Source organism: Oncorhynchus nerka, linkage group LG15, assembly GCF_034236695.1.
Source record: "Oncorhynchus nerka isolate Pitt River linkage group LG15, Oner_Uvic_2.0, whole genome shotgun sequence".
Taxonomy (NCBI): Eukaryota; Metazoa; Chordata; class Actinopteri; order Salmoniformes; family Salmonidae; genus Oncorhynchus; species Oncorhynchus nerka.
The window spans coordinates 84445818-84463531 of NC_088410.1; the positions used below are offsets into that span (position 1 = coordinate 84445818).

Genomic DNA, 17714 nt, shown 5'->3' on the forward strand with positions numbered 1-17714 from the left:
ACACTACACTCTCAAAAAAGTAAATAAAACACCCTACTCCACTATTTAAATATATTTAGTCCTACAATTGAAATGTATTTAGTCCAGGCCAACAGCCTGAAAGGATGGGACACCACCACTTAACACACCCTGTAACTCTTCTGACGTCAAGTCTCGCACACCCAAATACCTCTCTGCAGCTGCCACCACAACCTCAATTTTCTTCGACTTAATTTCCATCCCTGCAGTACAGTTGATAACCATTGCTATAAATGCTAAAAATCCAATCTTACTGAAACATATTTCACTTGTTGGCTTATCCCTCTGTACTGGTGCAGAGCTACGACTCACACACAACTCCTCTCAGGATCCCTCCATCTTGACCCATCTTCCACTACTTTATTTACTGCTTCAGCATATGACAACGTCTGCACTACTCTAACCCTGGAAAACTCAACCTGCCTCTCTCACACGGGACATTTCTGATCCCCAGCCCCCTGGGCACCCCTACAATTAACACATATCACTACTTTCCCTAATGCTACACATTCCTTTGTGTCATGCCTGTCTGCACACTTCTCACACCTAGGAACCTCCCTCTTACACACTGCTGCCAAATGCCCATAAGCTTGACACCTGTTACAACGTAATCTATTCGGCACAAAAGCTTGTACAGGATAACTTACAGTGCCTTGCGAAAGTATTCGGCCCCCTTGAACTTTGCGACCTTTTGCCACATTTCAGGCTTCAAACATAAAGATATAAAACTGTATTTTTTGTGAAGTGAAGTGGGACACAATCATGAAGTGGAATGACATTTATTGGATATTTCAAACTTTTTTAACAAATCAAAAACTGAAAAATTGGGCGTGCAAAATTATTCAGCCCCCTTAAGTTAATACTTTGTAGCGCCACCTTTTGCTGCGATTACAGCTGTAAGTCGCTTGGGGTATGTCTCTATCAGTTTTGCACATCGAGAGACTGAAATTTTTTCCCATTCCTCCTTGCAAAACAGCTCGAGCTCAGTGAGGTTGGATGGAGAGCATTTGTGAACAGCAGTTTTCAGTTCTTTCCACAGATTCTCGATTGGATTCAGGTCTGGACTTTGACTTGGCCATTCTAACACCTGGATATGTTTATTTTTGAACCATTCCATTGTAGATTTTGCTTTATGTTTTGGATCATTGTCTTGTTGGAAGACAAATCTCCGTCCCAGTCTCAGGTCTTTTGCAGACTCCATCAGGTTTTCTTCCAGAATGGTCCTGTATTTGGCTCCATCCATCTTCCCATCAATTTTAACCATCTTCCCTGTCCCTGCTGAAGAAAAGCAGGCCCAAACCATGATGCTGCCACCACCATGTTTGACAGTGGGGATGGTGTGTTCAGGGTGATGAGCTGTGTTGATTTTACGCCAAACATAACATTTTGCATTGTTGCCAAAAAGTTCAATTTTGGTTTCATCTGACCAGAGCACCTTCTTCCACATGTTTGGTGTGTCTCCCAGGTGACTTGTGGCAAACTTTAAATGACACTTTTTATGGATATCTTTAAGAAATGGCTTTCTTCTTGCCACTCTTCCATAAAGGCCAGATTTGTGCAATATACGACTGATTGTTGTCCTATGGACAGAGTCTCCCACCTCAGCTGTAGATCTCTGCAGTTCATCCAGAGTGATCATGGGCCTCTTGGCTGCATCTCTGATCAGTCTTCTCCTTGTATGAGCTGAAAGTTTAGAGGGACGGCCAGGTCTTGGTAGATTTGCAGTGGTCTGATACTCCTTCCATTTCAATATTATCGCTTGCACAGTGCTCCTTGGGATGTTTAAAGCTTGGGGAATCTTTTTGTATCCAAATCCGGCTTTAAACTTCTTCACAACAGTATCTCGGACCTGCCTGGTGTGTTCCTTGTTCTTCATGATGCTCTCTGCGCTTTTAACGGACCTCTGAGACTATCACAGTGCAGGTGCATTTATACGGAGACTTGATTACACACAGGTGGATTGTATTTATCATCATTAGTCATTTAGGTCAACATTGGATCATTCAGAGATCCTCACTGAACTTCTGGAGAGAGTTTGCTGCACTGAAAGTAAAGGGGCTGAATAATTTTGCACGCCCAATTTTTCAGTTTTTGATTTGTTAAAAAAGTTTGAAATATCCAATAAATGTCGTTCCACTTCATGATTGTGTCCCACTTGTTGTTGATTCTTCACAAAAAAATACAGTTTTATATCTTTATGTTTGAAGCCTGAAATGTGGCAAAAGGTCGCAAAGTTCAAGGGGGCCGAATACTTTCGCAAGGCACTGTATATATCCTAACATCACTTTGTTCGGCAAAGACTTAACATCAAAACTCAAAAGAACAGACAACGACTTTTCTGTTTCACCACTCATGCCACCCTGTCTGTGTCGCACTAAACCACGAGCATCACAAACACCAGGAATCTTTCCCTTCAGTTGGTCAACTTTCACATTTACTGCTACCCCAGTAATCACTCATTCCAATGGTGCCCTTTTCTTGAGAGCAAAACAATTCACATTTATTGCCATTCATTTAACGTGGAGCGCCTGCTCGCTCTGACCAGCAGAAACACGAACAATTATCACAAGATCACTTCTAGTTACCCTCACCAATTCCACAGCACCCAACTCTGTTTTCACTCACCATGAAACCACAAATGGAGCAGCCAAAAAGCAAGGGTCCACTTTTTCCAAAAACTTCACTCCTACTGTCACAGACTCATCTTTATCCTGACCCTCGGTCCAAGCCTCAGGCTCAGAGAACTTCACCACACCTACCACCCCCGATACTTTGCCCTCATTCACTTCCATTTCTCCTCCTGTCTTCAGCTCACTCTGCTTACACTTTCTATCATTCTTCTTTAACAAACCATCTCCCTTTTTCCGTCATTTTTAATCGACACAAGCTCACCCTCTTCAAATCAAATCAAAAGGTATTTGTCACAAGTGCCGAATACAACAGGTGTAGACCTTACAGTGAAATGCTTACTTACAAGCCCTTAACCAACAATGCAGTTGTAAGAAAAATATGTGTTAAGTAAAAAATAGATAAGTGAAAAATACCGCTTGCCGTGCGGTAGCAGAGAGAACAGTCTATGACTAGGGAGTCTTTGACCATTTTTAGGGCCTTCCTTTGACACAGTATGGTATAGAGGTCATGGATGGCAGAAAGCTTGACCCCTGTGATGTACTGGGCCATATGCACTACCTAACCTCTGTTGCGCCTTGCGGTTACGGCAGTGATACAACCAGTCAACGGTGCAGCTGTGTAACTTTTTGAAGATCTGAGGACACACTCCAAATCTTTTCAGTCTTCCTCCCTCTCTCTCTTAGACCTCATCTGCCTCTGTTTTCCCCTCCATTCCTCCTCCATATTCCAAGTATATGTCTCTTTATGAATATGCTGCACTTCTCATGACATACATCTTGTTCTTGCATTCTCAAGGGACACCATTTAACCGGCGGTCACAATCAAAGTACAATCAGCACAAACCGTTCGGCAGACATTGACTCGAATCTAGGTTGTGCCTTTAGATTTCTAGAAAATGAACAGCTAAGGAAGAATCGTTCACTTCTCTCATTGCCTTCTCAAACCCAGCCTGGTCTGCTTGGTCTGTTTCGTAAGCCTTCCCGGAAGTCTTGCAATGTTGCGCCTCTGTGTTTAGGAACTCTGTGACTTTACTGTCTTTGACGTTAGTGCTGCTGTGCTAGCGGAACTAATCTTTGTCTTTCAGCTGAGCGCGTGGAAGTTTGCGCGATTCCATTCGTTTATAGGGGTACAACATTTATCTCCAGTAGTAGCCAATGTTTTTCCTCCGTCTGTGTACTTGTATGTACGTAATCATTTATGCGTTTGAAATTTTAACTCAAGCAAATAACATGTGTATGTGAATCCGCAACCACAGATTGAACGAAGAGTTTTGATGTGTCAGTGTGACATCCATAGTTCGCGCAGGTGGAGGCGTTGGGTTTGTTTCTATTGCTGTTTCATTCCTTTCTGAAGGAGAGTGAGATCGACTGAGCAGCAGTGGATGCTTGTGAGTGAGGCTGTCTGAAATTATTAATTTGATCTGGTGCGGTTTTCTTTTATTATTTTGGAAAATATCAGACAGGGTTGCGTTTAAAGCAAAATGATTTAAAGTAACATTTTAAGGAGATTTGCTATGGTAAGTTGATATCCTTCTCTTTCTTACGGAGAAGGCAGATGGCTGTTTTAAGTCCAGCTGGCCAGCAAGGCAACTAACGTTAGCTAGCTATCGAATTAGACAGCTAACGTTGTCAGTTTTGCAATTTAAAATATTAGCTGACAAGCGAAACGAAATTCTGAAATAGCCAGGTAACAAACGTGAGTTAAATAAGTTGTATGGCAAATGAAGGGAGCTTGTTATCTCACTTATTTTTATTTATTTTTATAGACATGTCGATTCTTAGCCGGGGGTCATTATTGGACATCTAAATGAGCTCCCCTACTAAGCGTAGCTAGCTAACGTGCTAGCTTATGACATTAATTCGGCCAGTGTCCAAAGGAGGACAGGTCAAAATATTGCAGTTGCTGTGTTGAGCGACTCCATCGTTGTAGAAGACAATGAGAATGTAACCATGCTGCTAAAAAAACAAAGCTCAATCTTTTTGCTTTACCACGTATGCGATTCAAAAGCCATAGAATTGACTGGTTCAAATTTCCTAGCTAACAAGTGGTAAAATCATAACTTCCAGCGACCACAGCTTATCCTTGCTGGCTATTGCTCACCAAGAGATGAATGCCAAAGATGTCTGGTTTACTACTTAAACCCTTTATCAGATTTACTTTGATGTATATATTTTTGCATAACGTTACACACGTGTGAATTGCTGTTGTCTGTGTATTAGATTGCTCCACAGTGGCTATGTCTGTGTTTTGTCATTGCAGAAAGATCAAAGAATAGTGGCCAAGATTCCGAAGGGGGTGTCATTGAACTGACAGTCAAGAACCAAACCCTGATGTGATCTCTCAGTCCAGAACAGTGTATTGAAAAATATAGCCAGGTGCATACTGCTCCCAAGCAGTGTGCAGTCAGATGCATCTCAACCTCTATGTTTGCAAATGGCTTGCTGTCTGAAGGACGAGCTTTTGTGTTCCATTTGCCTGAGTATCTATCAGGACCCTGTCAGTTTTGGCTGTGAGCACTATTTCTGCCGTAAGTGTATAACTGAGCACTGGAGCAGGCAGGAGCCCCACGGGGCCCGAGACTGTCCTGAGTGTAGGAGGACCTTCGCAGACCCTCTTCTCTCCCCAAGCCTCAAGCTGTCCAACATCGTGGAGCGCTACTCAGCCTTCCCGCTGGATGCCATCCTCAACGTGCAGAGGAGCTCCTATCCGTGCAAGGACCATGAGAAGGTCAAGCTCTTCTGCCTCAGCGACAAGAGCCTGGTATGCTTCTTCTGTGATGAGCCAGCCTTACACGAGCAACACCAGGTCACCACTATTGACGAGGCCTACGAGGAGATACAGGTCAGTTCCACTGGACATCCTTTCTCCTCTTCTAGTACCCTGGGGTGTCCAGAATTCTAAGTGTTAGTCATAGCCAGGGCTCAGGAGTTGAATTAGGGGGGAATGAAAGCCTTTTGAAACCGAGCTCCATTTATTTATTTTATTTTTATTTCTCCTTTATTTAACCAGGTAGGCTTGGGTTTGGCGACGGATATGAAGCGAGGGCCAGCCAACGAGAGCATACATGTCGCATCAGTGGGTCGTATATGGGGCTTTGGTGACAAAACGGATGGCACTGTAATAGACTGCATCCAATTTACTGAGTAGAGTGTTGGAGGCTATTTTGTAAATGACATCGCCGAAGTCAAGGATCGGTAGGATAGTCAGTTAACAACCTGACTATTGATCTCTGTGCCCTTTTCTGAGAGGGGAACTTGTTGATGTATTGTCCTTGATGTTTACCTCAAAAGATTAACAACACCAGAGGAACGCTATTGTCAGTCAAGATAATTGTTTTACTATAATATAGGCTAAACAAACGTCTTCTGCCAAGGGCTGGAGGACCAGCCGTTGATTTGCAAATGAACACACCATCTTTGCCCCTCTGGCAGAGTAAACAGGTTGAATAAGCACAAATCAGATTTTTTTTACGTGGTGGTTTATTTTCTATCAATGTTGTTTCGGGCACTATGAAATCCCATCAAGCTGTTTCCCCCACCCTTATGGGCTGACTTTCCATGACATTTCCATCACTACAATTGTCCTTCATTTGGCCTCACAAAGAATAACGATTCAGCTGATTTAGTTACATGTCATTACACATGTAGTCTAAAATAATGAATAGCATCTCTGTATAGACTAATGCTAGAGTATGTAGAGCAACAATTCAATATATTTCCCTTTGATATTCCCAATATTACCACAAACTCAGTCAATGAATATCGTTAGCCTTTTCTTCCGTACTTTGATTAGTCCCACAGAGACACAATCCCATAACTCTGGCATTGTAGCTAATCCTGTTCTCTTCTCTTTGCACTCCATTGTTACAGTATGTGTAACAGTCCAATCCCATTTGTTTTGTGTATTATACCCTTGAATCCGTCAACACTCAAGGCAGCTATAGACGCACTCCCTGTCCCGAGCCACTGTTGGACCAGAGCCGAGGTGTGATACTGGAGCACATGATTAACACTGTAGGTTGGTCAACACCAGGGAGGGAGCTCTGAAAAAGGACCAGACTTGTGCCGTTTGAAATTATTTCCTCAATCCCTCTTCTGTCCAACAGGCATTAGGCTAGGCTGTCTGTGGGATGGCTGCAGGCTCTGAATGTTCCTTATGTTATCCCCTCATTGCATACTAAACTTATTTTTTCCTTGACTCAGGAGGAGAGAGAACCTCTCTTTTAATGTTAAGTACCTGACAATCAAAGGCTTAGTAGACTATTTCGCATGTCCTTCCCTCTAGTTCAATTGGGTCTACTTGCTGCTGAGCTGTAGGAGCCTTGAAATGGTGCATCTAGGCTGCCTTGGAGCATTGAAAAGGTCAGGGCAGTGTAATCTCAATAGATAATTCATTAGTACAACATGCTGTTCTTCTTGGACAGTTTCTCTCTCTCTCCTTGGAGCCTTTTCCAATGGGATCTGTTGTGACATTTCGTATTAACTTTACAGCAGGAGGGTAAAAAGCTGCCCCGATCTACAGGACCCCGAGAGAAGATACAGAAACAAACATGTCCCCTATAAGTGTGACTTCAAATGCGAGTCATTGTATTTTCTGAGAGTCGTAATTTTTCAAGTAATTTCTTGTTTAGCTCAGTGAAATGACGGGAACAGAAATGTTGCTCTTTGAGGATGTTATTGGCCAACGTTTTGGGTCTTTCAGTTCCATTAAAAAAACAGTTAAATGCTTTTAGTATTCAATGACCAGTTGGGCGGTTTAAAGAAATGTACTGTGCACCTTTGGGTAGAAGTTCCCTTTGAACAGCATGCCCTGGTAATGCTGAGTTAACCTCTCTATGGTACGTGGGAGCGTCCCACCTGTCAACAGCCAGTGAAACTGCAGGACGCCAAATTCAAAACAACAGAAATATCATAATTAAAATTCCTCAAACATAGAAGTATTTTACACCATTTTAAAGATAAAATTCTCGTTAAACCAACCACAGTGTTCGATTTCAAAAAAGCTTTTCGGCAAAAGCAGAACATATCATTATGTTAGGTCAGCAACGAGTCACAGAAAGCATTCAGCCATTTTCCAACCAAAGAGAGGAGTCACAAAAAGCAGAAATATAGATCAAATGAATCACTGACCTTTGATCTTCATCAGATGACACTCGCAGGACTTCATGTTACATACATGTATGTTTTGTTCGGTAAAGTTCATATTTATATCCAAAAATCTGAGTTTACATTGGCGTGTTACGTTCAGTAGTTCCAAAACATCCAGTGATTTTGCAGAGAGCCACATCAATTTACAGAAATACTCATAAAATGTTGATGAAAATACAAGTATTATGCACGGAATTATAGATACACTTCTCCTTAATGCAACCGCTGTCAGATTTCAAAAAAACTTTACAGAAAAAGCAATAATCTGAGTACAGTGCTCAGAGCCCAAATCAAGCCAAACAGATACCCGCCATGCTGGAGTCAACAGATGTCAGAATAGCATTATAAATATTCACTTACCTTTGATGATCTTCATCAGAATGCGCTCCCAGGAATCCCAGTTCCACAAATGTTCGCTTTGTTCGATAATGTCCATAATTCATGTCAAAATAGCTCCTTTTGTTTGTGCGTTCAGTCCAGTAATCCACATTCATGACGCACTTTCACTAGGAGCAGACGAAAAGTCAAAAAAAGTTCCGTTACAGTTCGTAGCAACATGTCAAACAATATTTAGAATCAATGTTTAGGATGTTTTTCACATAAATCTTCAATAATATTCCAACCGGACAATTCCTATGTCTTCAGAAATAAAGTGGAACCTTTCACATGAGCGCATGGACTGAGGCTGTGGCACTCTGCCAGACCACTCACTCAAAGAGCTCTTATGAGCCACTCCTTTATAGTAGAACCCTCAAACCAGTTTCTAAATACTGTTGACATCTAGTGGAAGCCGTAGAAAGTGCAACATGATCAATATCCCACTGTGTATTCGATAGGGGCTGAGTTGAAAAACTAAAACCTCAGATTTCCCACTTCCTGGTTGGGGTTTTTCTCAGGTTTTTGCTGCCATATTAGTTCTGTTATACTCACAGACATCATTCAAACCGTTTTAGAAACTTCAGTGTGTTTTCTATCCAAATCTACTAATTATATGCATATTCCAGCCTTTATGGCCGAGTAGCAGGAAGCTTAATTTGGGCACACTTTTCATCCAAAATACCCAATACTGCCCCCTACCCCGACGAAGTTAAGTGTCATGGTGTGATGAACAAAGGTGTCTAAAAGTAATGTTCAACTCGGAAGACAGTGTTCAGAAGGCACTTGTGGTGCCAGGTGGGATGTGTCTGTTGAATGGGATTCATCTTTTGAGACTGAGGGGTATTTGTTGCTGGGTGGGATGGAATTTGGTGGACACACACATCGTTCTCCCTTTTGTTCTCTCTCTGGCTGTAATGACACTGCAGCTCCCTGAGGAGGTTCTCAGTCAGACCGAGGAGGAGGAGAAAATGTCTCTAGGCTGACAGACTCCTCCACCAGGTCTACTGCCCTGGGTTAAAACATTGCTTTTCAATTCACATCTCAATGCAGTAGTTTGTCCAAGGAAGCTTGCTTTTAGGTTACAGCATACTGTAGCTATATTGCCCATTGACCTAATGGAAGACTGGGGGGATAGAGCAAAATGTCTCTGGTTACCTTGCTGTTTACGTATAAACATTTTGGTTTTGTATTGAGTGCCTTAAAGATGATGAAATGCCCTGACTGTTGCCACATATGTTGAGCAAAATGAGGGATGTGGTTGACAGTCTGTTGGCCTGGCTCTGCCCACAGATGAACCCAGCGAGGGCTTTAGTTGTCGTGTGGCTGCCAGGCAGGGCAGGAGCTACTCTTTGGGCTGAGAGTGAGAGAAGGTGTAATCTCTAGCTTCTCTGCTCTGACCACAGGCATGCAGGTTGTTGATGTCAGGGGGCTTTAGCTCCTGCCGATTGTCATCCTTACCCCTGTGGATCCATGCTGCAGTCAAATCTATAATGCGCTAGCTAGCATGTCCTCAACTTCAGCTCAGTGACACACGCTGCTGTCCGCACGTACACACACTGTCTGCGCACATGCTTTTCAATGCGAAGGATATTAAGGTGGTATAGGGAAGGATTTGTTGGCAGCTCTGCCATTTGCTTGAGGAAGCAGAGATTCAGAGGGGAAAGGCTCCTGCACTCTGCCTAGGAGGGCTGTATGCCTCTGTTCATAAAGGCTGGCATGGACAGCACAACCCCTGTACACAAATGCAAATAATGTTTAGTTGGTTATTGGTTTAGCCTTATTTAAACATTCATTTGATTTGCTTGCCTATTCGTCTGAAGTGTTGTGGGTGAATGGACAGCTTTGTTTGATGCAATAATGGTGACCTCTGGTTTTGTTTTCCATGTTGTTGTCATCTAAAAACAGGCTGGGAGATTGCTGTTTCAACGGCATCTTTCGCCACACAGCTTATCAGACCTGTACGGACGCTGTGAATGTGTGCTTTATTCTGCTCCATATAGACAAAATCGAGTCACTAAGGCCAGTCCCTTAATTGTAATGTGGTCTGTCAGTGTGCAGAGCAGCATGGGGACTGGGACAGGAGTATATGGAGTTAGAGAGCCTTTGCCTGCTTTCCAGTGGCCCCAGGGACATGTACCCCTTTCTGCTCTGCTTGTCATTAGACAGCAGTGATGGGAAACCCAGATATGAGGAGAAGGGTTCTGTAGCCCTGGTTATCCATGCATACAGGGATTTGGGGACTGAGCTTCAGATACTCTGTTTTGAGGGATAGGCTGGAGGCTGTGGTAGGGGTGCAGCACATCTGTTTGCTTTAGCAAAGTTTCCAATGGCCCCCAGATTTGCTCTACTGCTATGAGGTCTATGGGAGCACTAGTGTTGAACCTCTCCAACAAGGTATTTCAGTTAAAGGGAGCTCCTGTACACCATTCTCCATTAGACCTCCCCAGTTATTATTTCATCCTTATCTGGTCCAGAACACACAGGTTAAGGATGAGGTGTTAACATTTTCCCCTTACCTGCTCCACTGTAACACTGTGTGGTATTTGAAGCAGGGGAAAGAGAGGAGCGTATGGGCCTTTGAAGTGTCCCTTCAGGGGTTAACCAGGGCTTTCACTCACTCTCTAACACTCACACAGCTCTCTCTGAGCTCCCCTTCCACATACATGGCCATTGCTGCAGTAATGAGTCAGGCAATTTCAAGGGCACCCATGGCTCTCTCCTGAGGCCTGTCCCAGTCCGTTCCAGGTCCCCCTCTCTTTCCTCACTCTCGTTTACTTTCTTGTTCTCTCTATCCCGTCCTTAATCTTCCTCCTCATTCCTTATTCTTCTGAGAGAGGTGGTTCCCAGAACAAGGCAGAGTGAAAAAATTTGTTAAATAACTCGCTAATGTTTGAACAGTTCAGCGCTCAGTGAGCGCAGAGAGAAAGAGAGACAGCGTTTGCATTTGTGTGGAAACAGCCATGGGGAATGGCAGAACAGGCATGTTCTGTTAGACGTGTCCAGACATAATGTCCTCAGACATGAAGATGCAGTAGCTACTTCACTTGTTACTGCGGCTACCACTGAAGCTGCTTGTTACTGCTGCCACCACTGAAGCTGCTTGTTACTGCGGCCACCACTGAAGCTGCTTGTTACTGCGGCTACCACTGAAGCTGCTTGCTACTGCGGCTACCACTGAAGCTGCTTGCTACTGCGGCTACCACTGAAGCTGCTTGCTACTGCGGCTACCACTGAAGCTGCTTGCTATATCTATTCCTGCAGAGTTCTGTATTACTATCCAAGTCTGTACCCAAACAATTCGAGCTTCTACTTCTAAAAATGTACCTTTCCAGAAACAAGTCTCTCACTGTTGCCACTTGCTATAGACCTCCCTCTGCCACCAGCAGTGCACTCGATACCATATGTGAATTGATTGCACCCCATTTATCTTCTGAGCTCATGCTGGGGAGTGGAGCTAGGCACTGCAGGACCTGGATTAACCTCTACATCACCAGAGGAACAGAGGAGAAGTAGGATAAGGGTGCGGCTAAATGCTATAAGAACTGGCCGTCTAGCACGTTTGGAACAGAGAGTAAAAGGAGCAGGTTTCTGGGCACGATAGCATAGATTCAAGGCATAGTGTACAGACGAAGGTAAGGTAGGATGTTTATTTATTTATTTTATTTCACCTTTATTTAACCAGGTAAGCAAGTTGAGAACAAGTTCTCATTTACAATTGCGACCTGGCCAAGATAAAGCAAAGCAGTTCGACACATACAACGACACAGAGTTACACATGGAGTAAAAATGTGAGTACATTGGAGGTAAACCTAGGCATTGAGTAATGATGAGAGAGATATAGTCTCTAGAGATGTTTAAACCAGGTGATGTCATCGCATATGTAGGAGGTGGGACAACATGGTTGGTTAAGGCATATTGAGCAGGGCTAGAGGCTCTACAGTGAAATAAGACAGTAATCACTAACAAGGACAGTAATGGATGAGGCATATTGATATTAGAGAGAGGCATGCATAGCCAAGTGAACATATGGGTCCAGTGAGTGGTTGGGCTGACTGGGAACATGGCGATTCAGACAGTTAGCAGGCTGATGCAAACACGCTAACAGTTAGTAGGCCCGGGCTAAACAAGCTAGCAGTTAGCAGACCGACGCAGGCAAGCTAGCAGTTAGTAGACCGGGGCTAGCAAGTTAGCCTTTGGGGGACGTACCGATGGGGGTAAGTATGTTTTTGCCTCTTCGTGTGGTGACGTCGATAGACCAGTCGTGGAATTAGTAGGGTTCCAAGTTGCTCTAGGTAGCTAGCAGGCTTAGCCGGTTAACAGAATGGGCATTCAGCGGGCGTCGTGCCTGAGGGGCCTGTTGGAATCCTCGGGCAGATTATGTCGGTATTCCAGTCGTAGAGGATCGGCGGGGTTCCGGATTCACACCACATTGGGTGAGGCGGGTTGCAGGAGAGTATTTTGAAGTTGAGGTTTAGGAAAACTATTAAAAAGAATGCGAAGAAAAATATATATACACATGGGACAAGACAAAGACGTCTGACTGCTACGCCATCTTGGATCCTTTACATCTGCTGCCCTGTATTGTTTGAATAGAGGAATTTCTGTATGTTTACAATGGGCAAGTCTGATGTTGTGAATTAGACTTCTCGGTTCCCATGGGAACATGACAAGCTCACCTATATCCTCTCAATCTTCATTTTACTGCATGTTTCTCTTTTTTACCACTGTGTCATTGAAGAACTGAACAGTTGTTGAGATAATACATCGACTGTTGCTGGTTTTGCATTCTCTTGGTCAGAGATTAGAATTTATTACACTGAAGGACTGTTCGCTCCACTGTTCAGATTTGGATTAGTCTCCACTGTTTATCGATGGATTGACCAACATTCCGTTTATCCGGAGGCCAGTCTTTGGTCTCCACATCTGTTTTATTACAATCCAACTCCCTGTAGAATTGGGTGAAAAGGGTTCTCCAGCTGGTGATCCCTGAAACGCAACGCGCTGAAGAATCAGCAGATGAATGCTATAGCCACATTCGGTGCGAGGCTTGAGAAATAGGCCAGCGTAATTGGGTTTATATAGGCCCATTTCTGCTAGTTCACCTTGTTGATACTGTGGAACAGATCAGCATGGAAATCTTTTACATGGATAAAATTTTATCCTTGCAACAACTTCATCTGACAATTAAAAGTGAATATTAAATGCTAGTCTAGTGGGGTATGTAGACTGTAGTAGCCCATACACCACCCTCCTTTAGTTCTCCTTAGAGCAGCATGTCCGTAATGTAATTATTGTGCTGTGTGGACGACAGCCTCAGACCCCATGAAAGCCCTAAGGCTCTGAGCTGTGCGCTCCTGATTAGTTTTGGATTTAGCATCCCAGATTACAGGCCATTGTTTAGAGGCCAGGGCTAGTGTGGGCCATAATCTCATGTGATTCCTTCCCTGTGTCTGTGATTTAGCTCCAGATGATTTAATTAGGTGTACTGTTGATTGGAGTCCTCATTACTGCTCCATCAGTGAGCCTCCCAGCCCAACCCCTCCACGCCTCACAGCCCAACCCCTCCACGCCTCACAGCCCAACCCCTTCACTCTAATGGTGCTCCAGGAGTGGGGAAGCCTGTCTGGTTGACGTCGTTTACCCTTCCTGTGTTTCCTCTGTATTATAACTCTAGGTTAGGCCTATCTCTGTTTACCCAGTAACTCCGATGTCTCCCCCTTCTCAGTCAAGGTGCAATGGGATCAGAGATGGAAATTCCACGGTAACAGAATTATGCTGAGACTCCAATTTTTCACTTTTTAAACGGATGCCAAACAAAAACTAGGGAGAATTGTTAAAAGTAGTCCTAACTTTGCAATCAAATTTTATTAGTCACTTGCGCCCGAATACAACACCTTACAGTGAAATGCTTACTTACGTGCCCCTAACCCACAATGCAGTTTAAGAAATATATGGATCAGAATAAGAGAGAAGAAAAGTAACAAGTAATTAAAGAGCAACAGTAAAAAAATAACAATATATACAGGGGGGTGCCGGTACAGATTCCATGTGCGGGGGAACCGGTTAGTTGAGGTAGTATGTACATGTAGGTTTTTAAAGTGACTATGCATATATGACAACAGAGAGTGGCAGTGGTGTGGGGGCGGGGCAATGCAATTAGTCTGGGTAGCCATTTGACTAGATGTTCAGGAGTCTTATGGCTTGGGGGGTAGAAGCTGTTTAGAAGCCTCTTGGACCTAGACTTGGCGCTCCAGTACCGCTTGCTGTGCAGTAGCAGAGAGAACAGTCTATGACTACGGTGGCTGGAGTCTTTGACAATTCTTAGTGCCTTCCTCTGACACCGCCTGGTATAGAGGTCCTGGATGGCAGGAAGCTTGGCCCCAGTGATGTACTGGGCTGTTCACACTACCATCTGTCGCGCCTTGCAGTCAGAAGCCGAGCAGTTGTCATACCAGGCAGTGATGCAACCAGTCAGGATATTCTCGATGGTGCAGCTGTAGACTTTTTGAGGATCTGAGGACCCATGCCAAATCTTTTCAGCCTCCTTTCAGTCTTCTGACCTCCTCTCTATAGGCTGTCTCGTTGTTTGTCGGTGATCAGGCCTACCACTGTTGTGTCATCAGCAAATTTAATGATGGTGTTGTAGTCGTGCCTGGCCGTGCAGTCATGCGTGAACAGGGAGTGCATGATGGGGCTGAGCACGCACCCCTGTGTTGAGGATCAGCGTGGCGGATGTATTGTTACCTACAGTTGAAGTCGGAAGTTTACATACACCTTAGCCAAATACATTTAAATTCCTAACATTTAATCCTAGTAAAAATGTCCTGTCTTAGGTCAGTTGGGATCACCAATTTAATTTAAGAATGTGAAATGTCAGAATAATAGTAGTGATTTATTTCAGCCTGTATTTCTTTCATCACATTCCCAGTGGGTCAGAAGTTTACATCAATCAATCAAATGTATTTATAAAGCCCTTCTTACATCAGCTATGTCAAAGTGCTGTAAAGAAACCCAGCCTAAAACCCCAAACAGCAAGAAATGCAGGTGTAGAAGCACAGTGGCTAGGAAAAACTCCCTAGAAAGGCCAGAACCTAGGAAGAAACCAAGAGCGGAACCAGGCTATGAGGGGTGGCCTTGGACCTAGACTCTTCTGGCTGTGCTGGTTGGAGGTTATAACAGAACATGGCCAAGATGTTAAAATGTTTATAGATGACCAGCAGGGTCAAATAATAATAACCACCGTGGTTGCAACAGGTCAGCACCTCAGGAGTAAATGTCAGTTGGCTTTTCATAGCCGATCATTCAGAGCATCTCCACCGCTCCTGCTGTCTCTAGAGAGTTGAAAACAACAGGTCTGGGACAGGTAGCACGTCCGGTTAACAGGTCAGGGTTCCATAGCCACAGGCAGAACAGTTGAAACTGGAGCAGCAGCAGCACGGCCAGGTGGACTGGGGACCGCAAGGAGTCATCAGGCCAGGTAGTCCTGAGGCATGGTCCTAGGGCTCAGGTCCTCTGAGAGAGCGAGAGAGAGAGAATTAGAGAGAGCACACTTAAATTCACACAGGACACCGGATAAGACATGATAAATACTCCGATTAGAGGTCGACCGATTGTGATTCTTCAACGCCGATACCGATTATTGGAGGACCAAAAAAAGCCCATATCCTATTATTGGAGGACCAAAAAAAAGAACATACCGATTAATCTGCCAATTTAATAAAAATATATTTTTTTACATATGTGTATATATATATATATATATGTGTGTATATACACACACATACACACACATACATACAGTGGGGCAAAAAAGTATTTAGTTAGCCACCAATTGTGCAAGTTCTCCCACTTAAAAAGATGAGAGGCCTGTAATTTTCATCATAGGTACACTTCAACTATGACAGACAAAATGAGAAAAAAAATCCAGAAAATCACATTGTATGATATTTAATGAATTTATTTGCAAATGATGGTGGAAAATAAGTATTTGCTTAGAGGGATATCTTCAACCACCAACTTACCATCCTGAGACGAGGGGGAAGCGCCAACCCGGACAGGAAGATCACGTCAGTGACTCAACCCACTCAAGGGACGCACCCCTCCTAGGGTCGACATGGAAGAGCACCAGTAAGCCAGTGACTCAGCCCCTGTAATAGGGTAAGAGGCAGAGAATCCCAGTGGAGAGGGGGGAACCGGCCAGGCAGAGACAGCAAGGGCGGTTTGTTGCTCCAGTGCCTTTCTGTTCACCTTCACACTCCTGGGTCAGACTACACTCAATCATAGAACCTACTGAAAGAGATGAGTCTTCAATAGAAACTTAAAGGTTGAAACCGAGCCTGTGTCTCTCACATGGGTAGGCAGACCATTCCATAAAAATGGAGCTCTATAGGAGAAAGCCCTGCTTCCAGCTGTTTGCTTAGAAATTCTAGGGACAGTAAGGAGGCCTGCGTCTTGTAACCTTAGCGTACGTGTAGGTATGTATGGCAGGACCGAATCGGAAAGATGGGTAGGAGCAAACCCATGTAATGCTTTGTAGGTTAGTAGTTAAACCTTAATCAGCCCTTGCCTTAACAGGAAGCCAGTGTAGAGAGGCTAGCACTGGAGTAATATGATATATATATATATCACATTTTTTTGGTTCTAGTCATGATTCTAGCAGCCGTGTTTAGCACTAACTGAAGTTTATTTAGTGCTTTATTTATACATACTCAATTAGTATTTGGTAGCATTGCCTTTAAATTGTTTAACTTTTGGGTAGCCTTCCACAAGCTTCCCACAATAAGTTGGGTGAATTTTGGCCCATTCCTCCTGACAGAGCTGGTGTAACGGAGTCAGGTTTGTAGGCCTCCTTGCTCGCGCATACTTTTTCAGTTCTGCCCACAAATGTTCTATGGGATTGAGGTCAGGGCTTTGACAGCCCCTCCAATACCTTGACTTTTTTTGTCCTTAAGCCATTTTGCCACAACTTTGGAAGTAGGCTTGGGGTCATTGTCCATTTGGAAGACGCATTTACGGCCAAGCTTTAACTTCCTGACTTATGTCTTGAGATGTTGCTCCAATATATCCACATATTGTCCTTCCTCATGGTGCCATCTATTTTGTGTAGCGCACCAGTCCCTCCTGCAGCAAAGCACCCTCACAACATGATGCTGCCACCCCCGTGCTTCACGGTTGGGATGGTCTTCTTCATTTTCCAATCCTCACCCTTTTTTCTCCAAACATAACAATGGTCATTATGGCCAAACAGTTCTATTTTTGTTTCATCAGACCAGATGACATTTCTCCAAAAAGTATGATCTTTGTCCCCATGTGCAGTTGCAAACTGTAGTCTGGCTTGTTAATGGCGGTTTTGGAGTAGTGGCTTCTTCCTTGCTGACCGGCCTATCAGGTTATGTCGATTTTGGACTTGTTTTACTGTGGATATAGATACTTTTGTACCGGTTTCCTCCAGCATCTTCACAGGGTCCTTTGCTGCTGTTCTGGGATTGATTTGCACTTTTCGCACCAAAGTACGTTCATCTCTAGGAGACAGAAGGCGTC

The 17714-nt window shown here is 43.9% G+C and overlaps 1 protein-coding gene across 3 annotated transcripts in view; it reads left to right on the forward strand.

Moving 5' to 3' along the window:
- Positions 1–3598: 3598 nt before the first annotated feature.
- Positions 3599–17714, forward strand: part of LOC115143425 (E3 ubiquitin-protein ligase TRIM62-like) — a 41550-nt gene continuing 27434 nt past the window's right edge. Inside the window, exons 1-2 of one of the 3 annotated variants that reach the window (XM_029683847.2) lie at positions 3599–4165; positions 4909–5490. In XM_029683847.2, coding sequence (XP_029539707.1) covers positions 5083–5490 — 408 coding nt within the window. In that variant the 5' untranslated portion in view covers positions 3599–4165; positions 4909–5082. The remainder of the gene's footprint in view (positions 4166–4908; positions 5491–17714) is intronic. The other 2 variants (XM_029683848.2, XM_029683849.2) reach the window with 2 other exon arrangements.